Source organism: Oncorhynchus keta, chromosome 18 (assembly GCF_023373465.1).
Source record: "Oncorhynchus keta strain PuntledgeMale-10-30-2019 chromosome 18, Oket_V2, whole genome shotgun sequence".
Classification (NCBI taxonomy): Eukaryota; Metazoa; Chordata; class Actinopteri; order Salmoniformes; family Salmonidae; genus Oncorhynchus; species Oncorhynchus keta.
In genome coordinates, this window is record NC_068438.1 from 51,740,017 (window position 1) to 51,765,419 (window position 25,403).

At 49.8% G+C, this 25,403-nt stretch overlaps 1 protein-coding gene and 1 long non-coding RNA gene across 2 annotated transcripts in view; one reads left to right on the top strand and one right to left on the bottom strand.

Annotated features, from left to right (window-relative positions):
- Positions 1-25,403, bottom strand: part of cog6 (component of oligomeric golgi complex 6) — a 171,333-nt gene that overhangs the window by 49,529 nt on the left and 96,401 nt on the right. The window contains exons 9-13 of the mRNA XM_052468857.1: positions 20,016-20,107; positions 19,824-19,894; positions 18,455-18,546; positions 8,399-8,516; positions 2,111-2,242 (exon numbers count right to left, since the gene is read on the bottom strand). Coding sequence (XP_052324817.1) covers positions 2,111-2,242; positions 8,399-8,516; positions 18,455-18,546; positions 19,824-19,894; positions 20,016-20,107 — 505 coding nt within the window. The remainder of the gene's footprint in view (positions 1-2,110; positions 2,243-8,398; positions 8,517-18,454; positions 18,547-19,823; positions 19,895-20,015; positions 20,108-25,403) is intronic.
- Positions 9,077-17,020, top strand: LOC127908980 (uncharacterized). The gene is made up of 4 exons (XR_008069374.1): positions 9,077-10,214; positions 15,150-15,529; positions 15,568-16,137; positions 16,773-17,020. It is a non-coding gene; the product is annotated as an uncharacterized LOC127908980 (long non-coding RNA).

Here is a 25,403-nt window from a genome sequence, read left to right on the forward strand (position 1 = left end):
GGGTAGAGGACATTAACCTGAGGGCAGAGGACATTAACCTGAGGGTAGAGGACATTAACCTGAGGGTAGAGGACATTAACCTGAGGGTAGAGGACATTAACCTGAGGGCAGAGGACATTAACCTGAGGGTAGAGGACATTACCAGAGGGTAGAGGACATTAACCTGAGGGTAGAGGACATTAACCTGAGGGCAGAGGACATTACCAGAGGGTAGAGGACATTAACCTGAGGGTAGAGGACATTAACCTGAGGGCAGAGGACATTAACCTGAGGGTAGAGGACATTACCAGAGGGTAGAGGACATTAACCTGAGGGCCGAGGACATTACCAGAGGGTAGATGACATTAACCTGAGGGTAGAGGACATTAACCTGAGGGTAGAGGACATTAACCTGAGGGCAGAGGACATTAACCTGAGGGTAGAGGACATTACCAGAGGGTAGAGGACATTAACCTGAGGGTAGAGGACATTGCCAGAGGGTAGAGGACATTAGCCTGAGGGTAGAGGACATTAACCTGAGGGTAGAGGACATTAACCTGAAGGCAGAGGACATTAACCAGAGGGTAGAGGACATTAACCTGAGGGCAGAGGACATTAACCTGAGGGCAGAGGACATTAACCTGAGGGTAGAGGACATTAACCTGAGGGCAGAGGACATTAACCTGAGGGCAGAGGACATTAACCTGAGGGCAGAGGACATTAACCTGAGGGCAGAGGACATTAACCTGAGGGCAGAGGACATTAACCTGAGGGTAGAGGACATTAACCTGAGGGTAGAGGACATTAACCTGAGGGTAGAGGACATTAACCTGAGGGCAGAGGACATTAACCAGAGGGTAGAGGACATTAACCTGAGGGTAGAGGACATTAACCTGAGGGTAGAGGACATTAACCTGAGGGTAGAGGACATTAACCTGAGGGTAGAGGACATTAACCTGAGGGTAGAGGACATTAACCTGAGGGTAGAGGACATTAACCTGAGGGTAGAGGACATTAACCTGAGGGCAGAGGACATTAACCTGAGGGCAGAGGACATTAACCTGAGGGCAGAGGACATTAACCTGAGGGCAGAGGACATTAACCTGAGGGCAGAGGACATTAACCTGAGGGCAGAGGACATTAACCTGAGGGTAGAGGACATTAACCTGAGGGTAGAGGACATTAACCTGAGGGCAGAGGACATTAACCTGAGGGTAGAGGACATTAACCTGAGGGCAGAGGACATTAACCTGAGGGCAGAGGACATTAACCTGAGGGTAGAGGACATTAACCTGAGGGTAGAGGACATTAACCTGAGGGTAGAGGACATTAACCTGAGGGTAGAGGACATTAACCTGAGGGTAGAGGACATTAACCTGAGGGTAGAGGACATTAACCTGAGGGCAGAGGACCTTAACCTGAGGGTAGAGGACATTAACCTGAGGGCAGAGGACATTAACCTGAGGGCAGAGGACATTAACCTGAGGGCAGAGGACATTAACCTGAGGGCAGAGGACATTAACCTGAGGGTAGAGGACATTAACCTGAGGGTAGAGGACATTAACCTGAGGGTAGAGGACATTAACCTGAGGGCAGAGGACATTAACCTGAGGGTAGAGGACATTAACCTGAGGGCAGAGGACATTAACCTGAGGGCAGAGGACATTAACCTGAGGGCAGAGGACATTAACCTGAGGGCAGAGGACATTAACCTGAGGGCAGAGGACATTAACCTGAGGGTAGAGGACATTAACCTGAGGGTAGAGGACATTAACCTGAGGGCAGAGGACATTAACCTGAGGGTAGAGGACATTAACCTGAGGGTAGAGGACATTAACCTGAGGGCAGAGGACATTAACCTGAGGGTAGAGGACATTAACCTGAGGGCAGAGGACATTAACCTGAGGGCAGAGGACATTAACCTGAGGGTAGAGGACATTAACCTGAGGGTAGAGGACATTAACCTGAGGGCAGAGGACATTAACCTGAGGGTAGAGGACATTAACCTGAGGGCAGAGGACATTAACCTGAGGGCAGAGGACATTAACCTGAGGGTAGAGGACATTAACCTGAGGGCAGAGGACATTAACCTGAGGGCAGAGGACATTAACCTGAGGGCAGAGGACATTACCTGAGCGAAGTCAGCCTGGCGAGCGTCCAGAGGAACGACAGAGGAGTCATGAGATGCCAACACCTCCCTCAGGAGAGCCAGGGTCTGGGTCAGAGAGGAGGTGGGGCCCAGATCTGGAGGGGGGAGCTCCACCTGGAGGGAGGAGGAGGAGGTGATTAGAGGGAGGGGTAGGAGGAGAGGTAGGAGGAAAGGGAGGAGGAGGTTAGAGGGAGGGGTAGGAGGAGAGGTAGGAGGAAAGGGAGGAGGAGGTTAGAGGGAGGGGTAGGAGGAGGAGGAGGGAGGGGTTAGAGGGAGGAGGAGGAGGAGGGAGGGGTTAGAGGGAGGAGTAGGAGGAGGAGGGAGGGGTAGGAGAGAGGGGTTAGAGGGAGGAGTAGGAGGGAGGGGTTAGAGGGAGGAGGAGGAGGGAGGGGTTACTAGGAGGGAGGGGTTAGAGGGAGCAGGAGGAGGAGGAGGAGGGAGGGGTTACTAGGAGGGAGGGGTTAGAGGGAGCAGGAGGAGGGAGGGGTTAGAGGGAGGTGTAGGAGGAGGGAGGGGGAGGAGGAGGAGGGAGGGATTAGAGGGAGGAGGAGGAGGGAGGGGTTAGAGAAACAATTCAACCACTTACGCTACAGTTCCTCCTTCATAGCCATGGCCCTCTCCTCTCTACCCCTCTCCTCCTCCCTCCATCTCTCCCCCTCTCCTCCCTCCATCTCTCCCCCTCTCCTCCCTCCATCTCCCCTCTCCATCTCTCCATCCCTCCATCTCTCCTCCTCTCCATCTCTCCATCTCTCCCCCTCTCCTCCTCTCCATCTCTCCATCTCTCCTCCTCTCCATCTCTCCTCCTCTCCATCTCTCCCCCTCTCCATCTCTCCCCCTCTCCTCCCTCCATCTCCCCTCCTCTCCATCTCTCCTCATCTCTCCTCCCTCAAACTCTCCCCATCTCTCCATCCATCTCTCACCCTCTCTATCCCTCCTCCCTCCATCTCTCCCCCTCTCCTCCTCTCCATCTCTCCCCCTCTCCATCTCTCCCCCTCTCCATCTCTCCCCCTCTCCATCTCTCCCCCTCTCCATCTCTCCATCTCCCCTCTCCATCTCTCCTCCTCTCCATCTCTCCTCCTCTCCATCTCTCCCCCTCTCCTCCCTCCATCTCTCCTCCTCTCCATCTCTCCTCCTCTCCATCTCTCCTCCTCTCCATCTCTCCCCCTCTCCTCCCTCCATCTCTCCTCCTCTCCATCTCTCCTCCTCTCCATCTCTCCTCCTCTCCTCCTCTCCATCTCTCCCCCTCTCCTCCCTCCATCTCCCCTCTCCATCTCTCCTCCTCTCCATCTCTCCCCCTCTCCTCCCTCCATCTCTCCTCCTCTCCATCTCTCCTCCTCTCCATCTCTCCTCCTCTCCATCTCTCCCCCTCTCCTCCCTCCATCTCTCCTCCTCTCCATCTCTCCTCCTCTCCATCTCTCCTCCTCTCCTCCTCTCCATCTCTCCCCCTCTCCTCCCTCCATCTCCCCTCTCCATCTCTCCTCCTCTCCATCTCTCCTCATCTCTCCTCCCTCAAACTCTCCCCATCTCTCCATCCATCTCTCACCCTCTCTATCCCTCCTCCCTCCATCTCTCCCCCTCTCCTCCTCTCCATCTCTCCTCCTCTCCATCTCTCCTCCTCTCCATCTCTCCTCCTCTCCATCTCTCCTCCTCTCCATCTCTCCCCCTCTCCATCTCTCCTCTCCATCTCCCCTCCTCCTCTCCATCTCTCCTCCTCTCCATCTCTCCCCCTCTCCCCCTCTCCTCCCTCCATCTCCCCTCTCCATCTCTCCTCCTCTCCATCTCTCCTCCTCTCCATCTCTCCCCCTCTCCTCTCTCCATCTCTCCTCCTCTCCATCTCTCCTCCTCTCCATCTCTCCTCCTCTCCATCTCTCCTCCTCTCCATCTCTCCCCCTCTCCCCCTCTCCTCCCTCCATCTCTCCCCCTCTCCATCTCTCCCCCTCTCCATCTCTCCTCCTCTCCATCTCTCCCCCTCTCCTCCCTCCATCTCTCCTCCTCTCCATCTCTCCCCCTCTCCATCTCTCCCCCTCTCCATCTCTCCCCCATCTCCCCTCTCCATCTCTCCTCCCTCCATCTCCCCTCTCCATCTCTCCCCCTCTCCTCCCTCCATCTCCCCTCTCCATCTCTCCATCTCTCCTCCTCTCCATCTCTCCTCCTCTCCCCCTCTCCTCCATCTCCCCCCTCCATCCCTCCATCTCTCCTCCTCTCCCCCTCTCCTCCCTCCATCCCCCCTCTCCCCCTCTCCTCCTCTCCATCTCTCCCCCTCTCCCCCTCTCCTCCCTCCATCTCCCCTCTCCATCTCTCCATCTCTCCTCCTCTCCATCTCTCCCCCTCTCCCCCTCTCCTCCCTCCATCTCCCCTCTCCATCTCTCCATCTCTCCTCCTCTCCATCTCTCCCCCTCTCCTCCTCTCCATCTCCCCCTCTCCATCTCTCCTCCTCTCCATCTCTCCCCCTCTCCATCTCTCCCCCTCTCCATCTCTCCATCTTTCCTCCTCTCCATCTCTCCCCCTCTCCTCCCTCCATCTCTCCTCCCTCCATCTCTCCTCCCTCCATCTCTCCTCCCTCCATCTCTCCTCCTCTCCATCTCTCCCCCTCTCCATCTCTCCCCCTCTCCTCCCTCCATCTCCCCTCTCCATCTCTCCCCTCTCCTCCCTCCATCTCTCCCCCTCTCCTCCCTCCATCTCCCCTCTCCATCTCTCCATCTCTCCTCCTCTCCATCTCTCCTCCTCTCCATCTCTCCTCCTCTCCATCTCTCCTCCTCTCCATCTCTCCCCCTCCCTCCCTCCATCTCCCCCTCCATCCCTCCATCTCTCCTCCTCCATCCCCCTCTCCTCCCTCCATCTCCCCATCTCCCCTCTCCTCCCTCCATCTCCCCTCTCCATCTCATCTCTCCCCCTCTCCATCTCTCCTCCTCTCCATCTCTCCTCCTCTCCCCCTCTCCTCCCTCCATCTCCCCTCTCCCCCTCTCCTCCCTCCATCTCCCCTCTCCATCTCTCCCCCTCTCCTCCCTCCATCTCTCCCCCTCTCCTCCCTCCATCTCCCCTCTCCATCTCTCCATCTCTCCTCCCTCCATCTCCCCTCTCCATCTCTCCTCCTCTCCCCCTCTCCATCTCTCCTCCTCTCCATCTCTCCTCCTCTCCCCCTCTCCTCCCTCCATCTCCCCTCTCCCCCTCTCCTCCCTCCATCTCCCCTCTCCATCTCTCCTCCTCTCCATCTCTCCTCCTCTCCCCCTCTCCTCCCTCCATCTCCCCTCTCCCCCTCTCCTCCCTCCATCTCCCCCCTCCATCCCTCCATCTCTCCTCCTCTCCCCCTCTCCTCCCTCCATCTCCCCTCTCCCCCTCTCCTCCCTCCATCTCCCCTCTCCATCTCTCCTCCTCTCCATCTAATACATGTGATTAGTAAAAGTCAGTGTCCCTGGTATTAGCTGGTGTGGAGATGGTAACAAAGTAGCAGCCTAAACCCCAAGGCTGATAGATTAGAGAGGTGTTGAGGGTTGTTAGTGTGATTCATGCTATTGATCTGATAGCAGCTAGTGTTATTTGGACTGAGGCCTGTCCGTGATCCGGGATATTTGGACTCCAATTTGAGGAAACGGGCTGCTGTTTCTCAGTCCCAACTGGTAACCAGCTCTCCTCACAAACGGTCCCAAACGGTGACCTTATTCCCTGTATAGGGCACTACTTTAGACCAAAGCCCTATGGGCCCTGGTCAAAAGCAGTGCTCTATATAGTGAATTAGGGACCCGTTAGGTCTGCATGTCTTACAGGAATAGGCCTGTTGTCTGTGAGGGTTGAGAAACAACATGTTTCTCCACATCCTATTGAACTACTACTGCACCAGCATGTCATTAGCTTGGGCACAGGAACATTTCAAACACTTTTTGTTGTCTAAATAGAAAATGTGGAAGTTGGACCATCATGCATGTACACAGCATGTACACAGCATGTACACAGGACGAGGCAAGTCACTTCTATACTGAAGAAAAATATAAAATATAAAATGAATAAATGTCAAAGATTTTACAGTTCATATAACGCAAATCAGTCAACAGACCAGAACCTGGTGAGCCAGAACCAGACCCTGGGGAGCCAGAACCAGACCCTGGGGAGCCAGAACCAGACCCTGGGGTGCCAGAACCAGAACCTGGGGAGCCAGAACCAGACCCTGGGGAGCCAGAACCAGACCCTGGGGAGCCAGAACCAGACCCTGGGGAGCCAGAACCAGAACCTGGGGAGCCAGAACCAGACCCTGGGGAGCCAGAACCAGACCCTGGGGAGCCAGAACCAGAACCTGGGAGCCAGAACCAGACCCTGGGGAGCCAGAACCAGACCCTGGGGAGCCAGAACCAGAACCAGAACCTGGGGAGCCAGAACCAGAACATGGGAGCCAGAACCAGAACCTGGGGAGCCAGAACCAGAACCTGGGGAGCCAGAACCAGAACCTGGGAGCCAGAACCAGAACCTGGGAGCCAGAACCAGAACCAGACCCAGCCACTGGGGAGCCAGAACCAGACCCAGCCACTGGGGGGCCAGAACCAGACCCAGCCACTGGGGGGCCGGACCCAGCCATACCCAGAACCAGACCCAGCCACTGGGGAGCCAGAACCAGACCCAGCCACTGGGGAGCCAGAACCAGACCCAGCCACTGGGGAGCCAGAACCAGACCCAGCCACTGGGGAGCCAGAACCAGAACCAGCCACTGGGGAGCCAGAACCAGCCACTGGGGGGCCAGACCCAGCCAGACCCAGAACCAGCCACTGGGGAGCCAGAACCAGACCCAGCCACTGGGGAGCCAGAACCAGAAACAGACCCAGCCACTGGGGAGCCAGAACCAGAACCAGCCACTGGGGAGCCAGAATCAGCCACTGGGGAGCCAGACCCAGACCCAGAACCTGGGAGCCAGACCCAGAACCTGGGAGCAAGACCCAGAACCTGGGAGCCAGAACCAGAACCTGGGAGCCAGAACCAGAACCAGACCCAGCCACTGGGGAGCCAGAACCAGACCCAGCCACTGGGGGGCCAGAACCAGACCCAGCCACTGGGGGGCCAGAACCAGACCCAGCCACTGGGGAGCCAGAACCAGGCCCAGCCACTGGGGAGCCAGAACCAGAACCAGCCACTGGGGAGCCAGACCCAGACCCAGAACCAGACCCAGCCTCTGGGGAGCCAGACCCAGCCACTGGGGGGCCAGACCCAGCCACTGGGGGCCAGACCCAGCCAGTGGGGAGCCAGACCCAGCCACTGGGGAGCCAGACCCAGCCAGTGGGGAGCCAGACCCAGCCACTGGGGAGCCAGACCCAGAACCAGACCCAGCCACTGGGGAGCCAGACCCAGCCACTGGGGAGCCAGACCCAGCCACTGGGGGGCCAGAACCAGCCACTGGGGAGCCAGACCCAGAATCAGCCACTGGGGAGCCAGACCCTGCCACTGGGGAGCCAGACCCAGCCACTGGGGAGCCAGACCCAGCCACTGGGGAGCCAGACCCAGCCACTGGGGAGCCAGACCCAGCCACTGGGGAGCCAGACCCAGCCACTGAGGAGCCAGACCCAGCCACTGGGGGGCCAAAACCAGCCACTGGGCCCAGCCAATCAGAATTAGTTTTCCCCCCAAGAAAGAGCTTTATTACAGACAGAAATCACCCCCCCCCCCCGACCCAGGTCTGCGGTCGTGAGGCCGGTTGGACGTACTGCAAAATTCTTTTAAAAAGACGTTGAGGGGGGGGGGCTTATGAATAAATGAACATTCAATTCGCTGGTAACAGCTCTGGTGGACATGCCTGCTGTCAGCACGCCAGTAGCTCCCTCAAAACTTGAGACATCTGTGGCATTGTGCTGTGTGACAAAACTGCACATGTTAAAGTGGCCGTTTATTGTCCCCCCCAGCACAAGGTGCACCTGTGTAATGATCATGCTGTTTAATCAGCTTCTTGATACGCCACACCTGTCAGGTGGATGGATTATCTTGGAAAAGGAGAAATGCTCACTAACAGGGATGTAAAGAAATGTGTGCACAAATTGGAGAGAAAAAAAACTTTTCTGTGTGGATAGAATATTTCTGGGATGTTTTTAATTTCAGCTCATGAATCCAACTCTTTACATGTTTTGTTTATACTATTGTTCAGTGTACAAACTGTTCATCTCTGTACATGTTCACTGATCGTATTCATACAACAAAATACTGTGATAGCCGAGTCCATCAGAGCAACAAAATAGAAGCTCTATATGAAGTCATCAACAAAGTGATGTTTAGTTTACCAAAGATAACAAAGCCTACCTTGTCCATGAGCCTGCTCGCGTGGAGACTGAGACTGTTGAAAAACATCTTCTTGCTGAGGATGTGCATCTCTTCGATGGTCATCAGCAGGGAGGCTACACTGGTGCCCACGATACAACTATATGAGAGAGAGAGAGAGAGAGAGAGAGAGAGAGAGACAGAGAGACAGAGAGACAGAGAGACAGAGAGAGACAGAGAGACAGAGAGACAGAGAGAGAGACAGAGAGAGAGAGAGAGAGAGAGAGAGAGAGAGAGAGACAGAGAGACAGAGAGACAGAGAGAGACAGAGAGACAGAGAGAGACAGAGAGACAGACAGAGAGAGACAGAGAGAGACAGAGAGAGAGAGAGACAGAGAGAGACAGAGAGAGACAGAGAGAGACAGAGAGAGACAGAGAGACAGAGACAGAGAGACAGAGAGACAGAAAGAGAGACAGAGCGAGAGACACAGAGTGAGAGACAGACAGACAGACAGACAGACAGAGAAAGACAGACAGAGACAGACAGAGAGAGAGACAGACAGACAGACAGACAGAGAGACAGAGACAAAGAGAGAGAGCCAGAAAGAGACACACAGAGAGAGAGAGAGAGACAGACCGATAGAGAGAGAGACAGACCGATAGAGAGAGAGACAGACAGATAGAGAGGGCATCATTGAACAGTGTACTCTAAATGAACAACTCTGTATAAAGGCATTTAGAAAGATGAGAGAGATGGTATCAAACCACCTTGACCAGTTTACTGTCATGTGATCTTGGTGTTTTGTGGGGGTTTGGGACAGGGCTGATTGGGGTGATGTGTGGAATCTAGCTACCTGATGGTGTGATGGTATAACTTAAGCCAGGTTAGGTTTAGGTTCAGAGGTCGGGGTTTAGGTTCAGCGGTCAGGTTCAGAGGTCAAATCAGATCAAAGTTCATTTGTCACATGCGCCGAATACAACAGGTGTAGGTAGATCTTACAGTGAAATGCTGAATACAACAGGTGTAGTAGACCTTACAGTGAAATGCTGAATACAACAGGTGTAGTAGACCTTACAGTGAAATGCTGAATACAACAGGTGTAGTAGACCTTACAGTGAAATGCTGAATACAACAGGTGTATTAGACCTTACAGTGAAATGCTGAATACAACAGGTGTAGTAGACCTTACAGTGAAATGCTGAATACAACAGGTGTAGTAGACCTTACAGTGAAATGCTGAATACAACAGGTGTAGTAGACCTTACAGTGAAATGCTGAATACAACAGGTGTAGTAGACCTTACAGTGAAATGCTGAATACAACAGGTGTAGTAGACCTTACAGTGAAATGCTGAATACAACAGGTGTAGTAGACCTTACAGTGAAATGCTGAATACAACAGGTGTAGTAGACCTCACAGTGAAATGCTGACTACAACAGGTGTAGTAGACCTTACAGTGAAATGCTGAATACAACAGGTGTAGTAGACCTTACAGTGAAATGCTGAATACAACAGGTGTAGTAGACCATACAGTGAAATGCTGAATACAACAGGTGTAGTAGACCTTACAGTGAAATGCTGAATACAACAGGTGTAGTAGACCTCACAGTGAAATGCTGAATACAACAGGTGTAGTAGACCTCACAGTGAAATGCCGAATACAACAGGTGTAGTAGACCTTACAGTGAAATGCTGAATACAACAGGTGTAGTAGACCTTACAGTGAAATGCTGAATACAACAGGTGTAGTAGACCTTACAGTGAAATGCTGAATACAACAGGTGTAGTAGACCTTACAGTGAAATGCTGAATACAACAGGTGTAGTAGACCTCACAGTGAAATGCTGAATACAACAGGTGTAGTAGACCTTACAGTGAAATGCTGAATACAACAGGTGTAGTAGACCTCACAGTGAAATGCTGAATACAACAGGTGTAGTAGACCTCACAGTGAAATGCTGAATACAACAGGTGTAGTAGACCTTACAGTGAAATGCTGAATACAACAGGTGTACTAGACCTTACAGTGAAATGCTGAATACAACAGGTGTAGTAGACCTTACAGTGAAATGCTGAATACAACAGGTGTATTAGACCTTACAGTGAAATGCTGAATACAACAGGTGTAGTAGACCTCACAGTGAAATGCTGAATACAACAGGTGTAGTAGACCTTACAGTGAAATGCTGAATACAACAGGTGTAGTAGACCTTACAGTGAAATGCTGAATACAACAGGTGTAGTAGACCTTACAGTGAAATGCTGAATACAACAGGTGTAGTAGACCTTACAGTGAAATGCTGAATACAACAGGTGTAGTAGACCTTACAGTGAAATGCTGAATACAACAGGTGTAGTAGACCTTACAGTGAAATGCTGAATACAACAGGTGTAGTAGACCTCACAGTGAAATGCTGACTACAACAGGTGTAGTAGACCTCACAGTGAAATGCTGACTACAACAGGTGTAGTAGACCTTACAGTGAAATGCTGAATACAACAGGTGTAGTAGACCATACAGTGAAATGCTGAATACAACAGGTGTAGTAGACCTTACAGTGAAATGCTGAATACAACAGGTGTAGTAGACCTTACAGTGAAATGCTGAATACAACAGGTGTAGTAGACCTCACAGTGAAATGCCGAATACAACAGGTGTAGTAGACCTTACAGTGAAATGCTGAATACAACAGGTATTAGGTTTCATTACATACAGTCGAGAAGAACTACTGAATATAAGATCAGCGTCAACTCACCATCAGTACGACCAAGAATATGTTTTCCGCGACGCGGATCCTGTGTTCTGCCTTACAAACAGGACAACGGAATGGATCGCTTGCAGCGACCCAAGGAAACGACTACGAAAAAGAGGGAAACGCGGCGGTGTTCTGGTCAGACTCCGAAAAAGGGCACATCGCGCACCACTTCCCAGTATTCTTCTTGCCAATGTCCAGTCTCTCGACAACAAGGTTGATGAAATCCGAGCAAGGGTGGCATTCCAGAGGGACATCAGAGACTGCAACGTTCTCTGCTTTACGGAAACATGGCTTACTGGGAAGACGCTATCCAGGGCGGTGCAGCCAACGGGTTTCTCCACGCATCGCGCCGACAGAAACAAACATCTCTCTGGTAAGAAGAGTGGCGGGGGCGTATGCCTCATGACTAACGGGACATGGTGTGATGAAGGAAACAAACAGGAACTCAAATCCTTCTGTTCACCTGATTTAGAATTCCTCACAATCAAATGTAGACCGCATTATCTTCCAAGAGAATTCTCTTCGATTATAATCACAGCCGTATATATCCCCCCAAGCAGACACATCGATGGCTCTGAACGAACTTTATTTAACTCTTTGCAAACTGGAAAACATTTATCCGGAGGCTGCATTCATTGTAGCTGGGGATTTTAACAAAGCCAATCTGAAAACAAGACTCCCTAAATTTTATCAGCATATCGATTGCGCAACCAGGGGTGGTAAAACCTTGGATCATTGTTACTCTAACTTCCGCGACGCATATAAGGCCCTGCCCCGCCCCCTTTCGGAAAAGCTGACCATGACTCCATTTTGCTGATCCCTGCCTACAGGCAGAAATTAAAACAAGAGGCTCCCACGCTGAGGTCTGTCCAACGCTGGTCAGACCAAGCTGACTCTACACTCCAAGACTGCTTCCATCACGTGGACTGGGACATGTTTCGTATTGCGTCAGATGGGAATATTGACGAATACGCTGATTCGGTGTGCGAGTTCATTAGAACGTGCGTCGAAGATGTCGTTCCCATAGCAACGATAAAAACATTCCCTAACCAGAAACCGTGGATTGATGGCAGCATTCGCGTGAAACTGAAAGCGCGAACCACTGCTTTTAATCAGGGCAAGGTGTCTGGCAACATGACTGAATACAAACAGTGCAGCTATTCCCTCCGCAAGGCTATTAAACAAGCTAAGCGTCAGTACAGAGACAAAGTGGAATCTCAATTCAATGGCCCAGACACAAGAGGCATGTGGCAGGGTCTACAGTCAATCACGGACTACAAGATGAAATCCAGCCCAGTCACGGACCAGGATGTCTTGCTCCCAGGCAGACTAAATAACTTTTTGCCCGCTTTGAGGACAATACAGTGCCACTGACACGGCCTGCAACGGAAACATGCGGTCTCTCCTTCACTGCAGCCGAGGTGAGTAAGACATTTAAACGTGTTAACCCTCGCAAGGCTGCAGGCCCAGACGGCATCCCCAGCCGCGCCCTCAGAGCATGCGCAGACCAGCTGGCCGGTGTGTTTACGGACATATTCAATCAATCCCTATACCAGTCTGCTGTTCCCACATGCTTCAAGAGGGCCACCATTGTTCCTGTTCCCAAGAAAGCTAAGGTAACTGAGCTAAACGACTACCGCCCCGTAGCACTCACTTCCGTCATCATGAAGTGCTTTGAGAGACTAGTCAAGGACCATATCACCTCCATCCTACCTGACACCCTAGACCCACTCCAATTTGCTTACCGCCCAAATAGGTCCACAGACGATGCAATCTCAACCACACTGCACACTGCCCTAACCCACCTGGACAAGAGGAATACCTATGTGAGAATGCTGTTCATCGACTACAGCTCGGCATTCAACACCATAGTACCCTCCAAGCTCGTCATCAAGCTCGAGACCCTGGGTCTCGACCCCGCCCTGTGCAACTGGGTACTGGACTTCCTGACGGGCCGCCCCAGGTGGTGAGGGTAGGCAACAACATCTCCTCCCCGCTGATCCTCAACACGGGGCCCCACAAGGGTGCGTTCTGAGCCCTCTCCTGTACTCCCTGTTCACCCACGACTGCGTGGCCACGCACGCCTCCAACTCAATCATCAAGTTTGCGGACGACACAACAGTGGTAGGCTTGATTACCAACAACGACGAGACGGCCTACAGGGAGGAGGTAAGGGCCCTCGGAGTGTGGTGTCAGGAAAATAACCTCACACTCAACGTCAACAAAACTAAGGAGATGATTGTGGACTTCAGGAAACAGCAGAGGGAACACCCCCTATCCACATCGATGGAACAGTAGTGGAGAGGGTAGCTAGTTTTAAGTTCCTCGGCATACACATCACAGACAAACTGAATTGGTCCACTCACACTGACAGCGTCGTGAAGAAGGCGCAGCAGCGCCTATTCAACCTCAGGAGGCTGAAGAAATTTGGCTTGTCACCAAAAGCACTCACAAACTTCTACAGATGCACAATCGAGAGCATCCTGGCGGGCTGTATCACCGCCTGGTACGGCAACTGCTCCGCCCTCAACCGTAAGGCTCTCCAGAGGGTAGTGAGGACTGCACAACGCATCACCGGGGCAAACTACCTGCCCTCCAGGACACCTACACCACCCGTTGTTACAGGAAGGCCATAAAGATCATCAAGGACATCAACCACCCGAACCACTGCCTGTTCACCCCGCTATCATCCAGAAGGCGAGGTCAGTACAGGTGCATCAAAGCTGGGACCGAGAGACTGAAAAACAGCTTCTATCTCAAGGCCATCAGACTGTTAAACAGCCACCACTAACAGTGAGTGGCTGCTGCCAACACACTGTCATTGACACTGACCCAACTCCAGCCATTTTAATAATGGGAATTGATGGGAATTATGTAAATATATCACTAGCCACTTTAAACAATGCTACCTTATATAATGTTACTTACCCTACATTATTCATCTCATATGCATATGTATATACTGTACTCTACATCATCGACTGCATCCTTATGTAACACATGTATCACTAGCCACTTTAACTATGCCACTTTGTTTACTTTGTCTACACACTCATCTCATATGTATATACTGTACTCGATACCATCTACTGTATGCTGCTCTGTACCATCACTCATTCATATATCCTTATGTACATGTTCCTTATCCCCTTACACTGTGTATAAGACAGTAGTTTTGGAATTGTTAGTTAGATTACTTGTTGGTTATCACTGCATTGTCGGAACTAGAAGCACAAGCATTTCGCTACACTCGCATTTAACATCTGCTAACCATGTGTATGTGACAAATAAAATTTGATTTGATTTGATTTGAGGTGTAGTAGACCTCACAGTGAAATGCTGAATACAACAGGTGTAGTAGACCTTACAGTGAAATGCTGAATACAACAGGTGTAGTAGACCTTACAGTGAAATGCTGAATACAACAGGTGTAGTAGACCTTACAGTGAAATGCTGAATACAACAGGTGTAGTAGACCTCACAGTGAAATGCTGAATACAACAGGTGTAGTAGACCTCACAGTGAAATGCTGAATACAACAGGTGTAGTAGACCTCACAGTGAAATGCTGAATACAACAGGTGTAGTAGACCTTACAGTGAAATGCTGAATACAACAGGTGTACTAGACCTTACAGTGAAATGCTGAATACAACAGGTGTAGTAGACCTTACAGTGAAATGCTGAATACAACAGGTGTATTAGACCTTACAGTGAAATGCCGAATACAACAGGTGTAGTAGACCTTACAGTGAAATGCCGAATACAACAGGTGTAGTAGACCTTACAGTGAAATGCTGAATACAACAGGTGTAGTAGACCTCACAGTGAAATGCTGAATACAACAGGTGTAGTAGACCTCACAGTGAAATGCTGAATACAACAGGTGTAGTAGACCTTACAGTGAAATGCTGAATACAACAGGTGTAGTAGACCTCACAGTGAAATGCTGAATACAACAGGTGTAGTAGACCTCACAGTGAAATGCTGAATACAACAGGTGTAGTAGACCTTACAGTGAAATGCTGAATACAACAGGTGTAGTAGACCTTACAGTGAAATGCTGAATACAACAGGTGTATTAGACCTTACAGTGAAATGCTGAATACAACAGGTGTAGTAGACCTTACAGTGAAATGCTGAATACAACAGGTGTAGTAGACCTTACAGTGAAATGCTGAATACAACAGGTGTAGTAGACCTCACAGTGAAATGCTGAATACAACAGGTGTAGTAGACCTCACAGTGAAATGCTGAATACAACAGGTGTAGTAGACCTCACAGTGAAATGCTGAATACAACAGGTGTAGTAGACCTTACAGTGAAATGCTGAATACAACAGGTGTAGTAGACCTCACAGTGAAATGATGAATACAACAGGTGTAGTAGACCTTACAGTGAAATGCTGAATACAACAGGTGTAGTAGACCTCACAGTGAAATGCTGAATACAACAGGTGTAGTAGACCTCACAGTGAAATGCTGAATACAACAGGTGTAGTAGACCTTACAGTGAAATGCTGAATACAACAGGTGTAGTAGACCTTACAGTGAAATGCTGAATACAACAGGTGTATTAGACCTTACAGTGAAATGCTGAATACAACAGGTGTAGTAGACCTTACAGTGAAATGCTGAATACAACAGGTGTAGTAGACCTTACAGTGAAATGCTGAATACAACAGGTGTAGTAGACCTTACAGTGAAATGCTGAATACAACAGGTGTAGTAGACCTCACAGTGAAATGCTGAATACAACAGGTGTAGTAGACCTCACAGTGAAATGCTGAATACAACAGGTGTAGTAGACCTCACAGTGAAATGCTGAATACAACAGGTGTAGTAGACCTTACAGTGAAATGCTGAATACAACAGGTGTAGTAGACCTCACAGTGAAATGCTGAATACAACAGGTGTAGTAGACCTCACAGTGAAATGATGAATACAACAGGTGTAGTAGACCTCACAGTGAAATGCTGAATACAACAGGTGTAGTAGACCTTACAGTGAAATGCTGAATATAACAGGTGTAGTAGACCTTACAGTGAAATGCTGAATACAACAGGTGTAGTAGACCTTACAGTGAAATGCTGAATACAACAGGTGTAGTAGACCTCACAGTGAAATGCTGAATACAACAGGTATAGTAGACCTTACATGCTGAATACAACAGGTGTAGGTAGACCTTACAGTGAAATGCTGAATACAACAGGTGTAGTAGACCTTACAGTGAAATGCTGAATACAACAGGTGTAGTAGACCTTACAGTGAAATGCTGAATACAACAGGTGTAGTAGACCTTACAGTGAAATGCTGAATACAACAGGTGTAGTAGACCTCACAGTGAAATGCTGAATACAACAGGTATAGTAGACCTTACATGCTGAATACAACAGGTGTAGTAGACCTTACAGTGAAATGCTGAATACAACAGGTGTAGTAGACCTTACAGTGAAATGCTGAATACAACAGGTGTAGTAGACCTCACAGTGAAATGCTGAATACAACAGGTGTAGTAGACCTCACAGTGAAATGCTGAATACAACAGGTGTAGTAGACCTCACAGTGAAATGCTGAATACAACAGGTGTAGTAGACCTCACAGTGAAATGCTGAATACAACAGGTGTAGTAGACCTCACAGTGAAATGCTGAATACAACAGGTGTAGTAGACCTTACAGTGAAATGCTGAATACAACAGGTGTAGTAGACCTTACAGTGAAATGCTGAATACAACAGGTGTAGTAGACCTTACAGTGAAATGCTGAATACAACAGGTGTAGTAGACCTCACAGTGAAATGCTGAATTTTGAATCACGCCCAATTTTTCAGTTTTTGATTTATTAAAAAAGTTTGAAATATCCAATAAATGTCGTTCCACTTCATGATTGTGTCCCACTTGTTGTTGATTCTTCACAAAAAAATACAGTTTTATATCTTTATGTTTGAAGCCTGAAATGTGGCAAAAGGTCGCAAAGTTCAAGGGGGCCGAATACTTTCGCAAGGCACTGTAGCTATATACAGACACCTGTTAGTCAGGCTGATTGAGGTAGTATGTACATGTAGATATATACAGACACCTGTTAGTCAGGCTGATTGAGGTAGTATGTACATGTAGATATATACAGACACCTGTTAGTCAGGCTGATTGAGGTAGTATGTACATGTAGCTATATACAGACACCTGTTAGTCAGGCTGATTGAGGTAGTATGTACATGTAGCTATATACAGACACCTGTTAGTCAGGCTGATTGAGGTAGTATGTACAGACACCTGTTAGTCAGGCTGATTGAGGTAGTATGTACATGTAGCTATATACAGACACCTGTTAGTCAGGCTGATTGAGGTAGTATATACAGACACCTGTTAGTCAGGCTGATTGAGGTAGTATGTACATGTAGCTATATACAGACATCTGTTAGTCAGGCTGATTGAGGTAGTATGTACATGTAGCTATATACAGACACCTGTTAGTCAGGCTGATTGAGGTAGTATGTACAGACACCTGTTAGTCAGGCTGATTGAGGTAGTATGTACATGTAGCTATATACAGACACCTGTTAGTCAGGCTGATTGAGGTAGTATGTACAGACACCTGTTAGTCAGGCTGATTGAGGTAGTATGTACATGTAGCTATATACAGACACCTGTTAGTCAGGCTGATTGAGGTAGTATATACAGACACCTGTTAGTCAGGCTGATTGAGGTAGTATGTACATGTAGCTATATACAGACATCTGTTAGTCAGGCTGATTGAGGTAGTATGTAAAGACACCTGTTAGTCAGGCTGATTGAGGTAGTATGTACATGTAGCTATATACAGACACCTGTTAGTCAGGCTGATTGAGGTAGTATGTACATGTAGCTATATACAGACACCTGTTAGTCAGGCTGATTGAGGTAGTATATACAGACACCTGTTAGTCAGGCTGATTGAGGTAGTATATACAGACACCTGTTAGTCAGGCTGATTGAGGTAGTATGTACATGAATGTATAGTTAAAGTGACTATGTATATATGCATATATGATTAGCAGAGAGTAAAAGCAGTGTAAAAGAAGGGTTGGGAGGGGGGCACACAATGCAAATAGTCTGGGTAGCCATTTGGTTACCTGTTCAGGAGTCTTTTGGCTTGGGGGTAAAAACTGTTGAGAAGCCTTTTGGCTGAGGGGTGGCTGAGGTCTTTGACAATTTTTAGGGCCTTCCTCTGACACCGCCTGGTATAGAGGTCCTGGATGACATGCAGCTTAGCCCCAGTGATGTACTTGGCCGTACGCACTACCCTCTGTAGTGCCTTGAGGGTTAGGGTCAGGGGTCAGGTTCAGAGGTCAGGGTACTACCTACCTGATGGTGTGGTGGTAGAACTTGAGCAGGTTGGACAGCTTGTAGAGTAGAACAGAACCCGGCTCAGCCAAGATTCCCTGCTCCAGACGCACCTGAAAGAGATGACGCTTTATATTTAGTATTTATCCCAGGACAGAATGTCTATCCAGTAGTATTTATCCCAGGACAGAATGTCTATCCAGTAGTATTTATCCCAGGACAGAATGTCTATCCAGTAGTATTTATCCCAGGACAGAATGTCTATCCAGTAGTATTTATCCCAGGACAGAATGTCTATCCAGTAGTATTTATCCCAGGACAGAATGTCTATCCAGTATTATTTATCCCAGGACAGAATGTCTATCCAGTAGTATTTATCCCAGGACAGAATGTCTATCCAGTAGTATTTATCCCAGGACAGAATGTCTATCCAGTAGTATTTATCCCAGGACAGAATGTCTATCCAGTAGCATTTATTCCAGGACAGTCGGTCTTTCCAGTAGTATTTATCCCAGGACAGTCAGTCTATCCAGTAGTATTTATCCCAGGACAGAATGTCTATCCAGTAGTATTTATCCCAGGACAGAATGTCTATCCAGTAGTATTTATCCCAGGACAGAATGTCTATCCAGTAGTATTTATCCCAGGACAGTCAGTCTATCCAGTAGTATTTATCCCAGGACAGAATGTCTATCCAGTAGTATTTATCCCAGGACAGTCAGTTTATCCAGTAGGATTTATCCCAGGACAGAATGTCTATCCAGTAGTATTTATCCCAGGACATAATTTCTTTCCAGTAGTATTTATCCCAGGACAGTCAGTCTATCCAGTAGTATTTATCCCAGGACAGTCAGTCTATCCAGTAGTATTTATCCCAGGACAGTCAGTCTATCCAGTAGTATTTATCCCAGGACAGTCAGTCTATCCAGTAGTATTTATCCCAGGACAGTCAGTCTATCCAGTAGTATTTATCCCAGGACAGTCAGTCTATCCAGTAGTATTTATCCCAGGACAGTCAGTCTATCCAGTAGTATTTATCCCAGGACATAATTTCTTTCCAGTAGTATTTATCCCAGGACAGAATGTCTATCCAGTAGTATTTATCCCAGGACATAATTTCTTTCCAGTAGTATTTATCCCAGGACAGTCAGTCTATCCAGTAGTATTTATCCCAGGACAGTCAGTCTATCCAGTAGTATTTATCCCAGGACAGTCAGTCTATCCAGTAGTATTTATCCCAGGACAGTCAGTCTATCCAGTAGTATTTATCCCAGGACAGTCAGTCTGTCCAGTAGTATTTCTTCATTTTATTAGTTCTACAGTCAAATACAGTCGACTGACACAAACGGAAATGTACACACAACAAACACACTGGGTTGGAGAGACTTACTTTAAGAGGTCTGCAGACTCCCTCAGTGATGTGTCCCACCACCTCTTGCATGGTCTCATCCACTCCTGGTGCTAAAGGGAAGGCAGTCAGTCAGACGCAGACAAGACACACGAGAGAATGAACTACCTACACAAAGGTTAGGATTAGAGGAGATCAAGCGGTCGTTGCCGTAGGGATTGTGTGAGGTGTTACCTCGTGCTGTGACTTGTTTCAGCAGGGCCTCCAGATGCTCCTTCTCCGATGCGGTGGCTTGGTGCAGCCACGCCAACATGTCCCCTACGTACCTGGATGGGTCAAAGTACACAGGATTAGGCTTTGTTATGGCTTTTTATATATTTACTTACACGCACTGTACGAAACGAGCTTGGGGTCACTTAGAAACGTCCTTGTTTTTTTATGTCCCTTCAAATAGATCAAAAATACAGTCTAGATTATTGTTCACGCTGTAAATGACTATTGCAGTTGGAAACCGGCTGATTGTTACATTTCCTTGTGTACTACTCCGTTCACAGTGTACTACTCCCTTCACAGTGTACTACTCCCTTCACAGTGTACTACTCCCTTCACAGTGTACTACTCCGTTCACAGTGTACTACTCCCTTCACAGTGTACTACTCCCTTCACAGTGTACTACTCCCTTCACAGTGTACTACTCCCTTCACAGTGTACTACTCCCTTCACAGTGTACTACTCCCTTCACAGTGTACTACTCCCTTCACAGTGTACCACTTCCTTCACAGTGTACTACTCCCTTCACAGTGTACTACTCCCTTCACAGAACAGAGCAAACTGCCACAAACCAGAATAGAAAGAGGAGTGGGAGGCCCCGGTGCACAACTGAGCAAGAGGACAAGTACATTAGTGTCTAGTTTGAGAAACAGATGCCTCACAAGTCCACAACTGGCAGCTTCATTAAATAGTATCCGTAAAACACCAGTCTCAACGTCAAAAGTGAAGAGCCGACTCCGGGACGCTGGCCTTCTAGGCAGAGATCCTCTGTCCAGTGTCTGTCTTCTGTTTCTGACAAATTTAATCTATTTACAATTTTATTTATTTAGTTATTTTAATGGACATTTTTTTTTGCTTTTCTAAGTCCAGACCTAACAGAGTAGGTAGTCCTGTTGGGACAGTATACTCTGTTAGGACAGTACTCTGTTAGGACAGTACTTTATGTTAGGACAGTACTCTGTTAGGAGAAAGCGAGAGAAAGCGAGAGAGAGAGAGAGAGAGAGAGAGAGAGAGAGAGAGAGAGAGGCCGAGAGAGAGGCCGAGAGAGAGGCCGAGAGAGAGGCCGAGAGAGAGGCCGAGAGAGAGGCCGAGAGAGAGGCCGAGAGAGAGACCGAGAGAGAGGCCGAGAGAGAGGCCGAGAGAGAGACCTGGCTATAAATACTTGAATCAGTCATAGAGCCCATTGCCCTTTATGGTTGTAAGGTCTGGGGTCAGCTTACCAACCAAGACTTAACAAGATGGGACAAACACCCAATTGAGACTCTGCATGCAGAATTCTGCTAAAATATCCTCCGTGTACAACGTAAAACACCAAATAATGCATGCAGAGCAGAATTAGGCCGATACCCACTAATTATCAAAATCCAGAGAAGAGCCGTTAAATTCTACAACCACCTAAAAGGAAGCGATTCCCAAACCTTCCATAACAAAGCCATCATCTACAGAGAGATGAACCTGGAGAAGAGTCCCCTAAGCAAGCTGGTCCTGGGGCTCTGTTCACAAACACAAACACACCCTACAGAGCCCCAAGACAGCAGCACAATTAGACCCAACCAAATCATGAGAAAACAAAAAGATAATTAATTGACACATTGGAAAGAATTAACAAAAAAACAGAGCAAACTAGAATGCTATTTGGCCCTACACAGAGAGTACACAGTGGCAGAATACCTGTCCACTGTGACTGACCCAAACTTAAGGAAAGCTTTGACTATGTACAGACTCAGTGAGCATAGCCTTGCTATTGAGAAAGACCGCCGTAGGCAGACATGGCTCTCAAGAGAAGACAGGCTATGTGCTCACTGCCCACAAAATGAGGTGGAAACTGAGCTGCACTTCCTAACCTCCTGCCCAATCTATGACCTTATTAGAGACATATTTCCCTCAGATTACACAGATCCACAAAGAATTTGAAAACAAATCCACATTCTGATAAACTCCCATATCTACTGGGTGAAATTCCACAGTGTGTCATCACAGCAGCAAGATTTGTGACCTGTTGCCACAAGAAAAGGTCAACCAGTGAAGAACAAACACCATTGTAAATACAACCCATATTTATGCTTATTTATTTTCCCTTGTGTACTTTAAACATTTGTAATGTCTTTATTGTTTTGAAACTTCTGTATGTGTAGAGTTTATTGTTAATTTTTATTGTTTATATCACTTTTGTATATTATCTACCTGACTTGCTTTGGCAATGTTAACACATGTTTCCCATGCCAGTAAAGACCCTTGAATTGAATTGAGAGAGGGACAGAGAGACAGAGACAGAGACAGAGACAGACAGAGACAGAGACAGAGACAGAGAGAGAGAGAGAGACAGAGAGAGAGAGAGAGAGAGAGAGAGAGACAGAGAGAGAGAGAGACAGAGAGAGACAGAGAGACAGAGAGACAGAGAGAGACAGAGAGACAGAGAGACAGAGAGAGAGAGAGAGAGAGAGAGAGAGAGAGAGAGTGAGCGAGCGAGCGAGAGAGACTTGGAGGACAGACACAGGCCGGCCCCTGTTCTGAGAAGTGCTGATGCCTCCATTAAGTCTGTGGCGACAGAATGTTCAGCAGTGTTCCAGAGTGTTCTAGTGTGTTCTGAGCAGGATGGGCGTTCTCAGAACACATCTGATTAGCCTCACAGTGAGAGAGACGTTCAGTCCCAAATGACACCCTATGTGCATCCTACCACCCTCCTCCTCCTCCCCCTCCCTTACAGAACCCTCCTTACCACCCTCCTCCTCCTCCCCATCCCTTACAGAACCCTCCTACCACCCTCCTCCTCCTCCACCTCCCTTACAGAACCCTCCTACAATCCTCCTCCTCCTCCCCTCCCTTATAGACCCCTCCTACCACCCTCCTCCTCCTCTCCCTCCCTTACAGAACCCTCCTACAATCCTCCTCCTCCCCTCCCTTACAGAACCCTCCTTACCACCCTCCTCCTCCTCCCCATCCCTTACAGAACCCTCCTACCACCCTCCTCCTCCTCCACCTCCCTTACAGAACCCTCCTACAATCCTCCTCCTCCTCCCCCTCCCTTAGACCCCTCCTACCACCCTCCTCCTCCCTTACAGAACCCTCCTACCACCTTCCTCCTCCTCCCCCTCCCTTACCGAACCCTCCTAAAACCCTCCTCCTCCCCCTCCCTTACAGAACCCTCCTACCACCCTCCTCCTCCCCCTCCCTTACAGAACCCTCCTACCACCCTCCTCCTCCCCCTCCCTTACAGAACCCTCCTACCACCCTCCTCCTCCTCCCCCTCCCTTATAGACACCTCCTACCACCCTCTCCTGCCACTCCCTTACAGAACCCTCCTACCACCCTCCTCCACCTCCCTTACAGAACCCTCCTACCACCTTCCTCCTCCTCCCCCTCCCTTACAGAACCCTCCTACAATCCTCCTCCTCCTCCCTTACAGAACCCTCCTACCACCCTCCTCCTCCCCTCCCTTACAGAACCCTCCTACCACCCTCCTCCTCCTCCACCCTCCCTTACAGAACCCTCCTACCACCCTCCTCCTCCTCCACCTCCCTTACAGAACCCTCCTACCACCCTCCTCCTCCCCCTCCCTTACAGAACCCTCCTACCACCCTCCTCCTCCTCCCCATCCCTTACAGAACCCTCCTACAATCCTCCTCCTCCCCCTCCCTTATAGACCCCTCCTACCACCCTCCTCCTCCTCCCCCTCCCTTACAGAACCCTCCTACCACCCTCCTCCACCTCCCTTACAGAACCCTCCTACCACCCTCCTCCTCCCCCTCCCTTGCAGAACCCTCCTACAATCCTCCTCCCCCTCCCTTACAGAACCCTCCTTACCACCCTCCTCCTCCTCCCCATCCCTTACAGAACCCTCCTACAATCCTCCTCCTCCTCCCCTCCCTTATAGACCCCTCCTACCACCCTCCTCCTCCTCTCCCTCTCTTACAGAACCCTCCTACCACCTTCCTCCTCCTCCCACTCCCTTACCGAACCCTCCTACCACCCTCCTCCTCCCCCTCCCTTACAGAACCCTCCTGCCACCCTCCTCCTTCCCCTCACTTACAGAACCCTCCTACCACCCTCCTCCTCCCCCTCCCTTACAGAACCCTCCTACCACCCTCCTCCTCCTCCCCCTCCCTTATAGACCCCTCCTACCACCCTCTCCTGCCACTCCCTTACAGAACCCTCCTACCACCCTCCTCCTCCTCCACCTCCCTTACAGAACCCTCCTACCAACCTCCTCCTCCCCCTCCCTTACAGAACCCTCCTACAATCCTCCTCCTCCCCTCCTCTACAGAACCCTCCTTACCACCCTCCTCCTCCCCATCCCTCACAGAACCCTCCTACAATCCTCCTCCTCCTCCCCTCCCTTATAGACCCTCCTACCACCCTCCTCCTCCTCCCTCCTCTTGCAGAACCCTCCTACCACCTTCCTCCTCCTCCCCTCCATTACCGGACCCTCCTACCACCCTCCTCCTCCTCCCTTACAGAACCCTCCTACCACCCTCCTCCTCCCTCCTTACAGAACCCTCCTACCACCCCCTCCTCCTCCCTCCCTTACAGAACCCTCCTACCACCCTCCTCCTCCTCCCCCTCCCTTATAGACCCCTCCTACCACCCTCTCCTGCCACTCCCTTACAGAACCCTCCTACCACCCTCCTCCTCCTCACCTCCCTTACAGAACCCTCCTACCACCCTCCTCCTCCCCTCCCTTACAGAACCCTCCTACAATCCTCCTCCTCCTCCACCTCCCTTACAGAACCCTCCTACCACCCTCCTCCTCCTCCCCCTCCCTTACAGAACCCTCCTACAATCCTCCTCCTCCCCCTCCCTTACAGAACCCTCCTACCACCCTCCTCCTCCCCCTCCCTTACAGAACCCTCCTACCACCCTCCTCCTCCTCCACCCTCCCTTACAGAACCCTCATACCACCCTCCTCCTCCTCCACCTCCCTTACAGAACCCTCATACAATCCTCCTCCCCCTCCCTTAGACCCCTCCTACCACCCTCCTCCTCCTCTCCCTCCCTTACAGAACCCTCCTACCACCCTCCTCCTCCTCCCTTACAGAACCCTCCTACAATCCTCCTCATCCCCCTCCCTTACAGAACCCTCCTACCACCCTCCTCCTCCCCCTCCCTTACAGAACCCTCCTACCACCCTCCTCCTCCCCATCCCTTACAGAACCCTCCTACAATCCTCCTCCTCCTCCCCCTCCCTTATAGACCCCTCCTACCACCCTCCTCCTCCTCCCCCTCCCTTACAGAACCCTCCTACCACCCTCCTCCACCTCCCTTACAGAACCCTCCTACCACCCTCCTCCTCCTCCACCCTCCCTTACAGAACCCTCCTACCACCCTCCTCCTCCTCCCTTACAGAACCCTCCT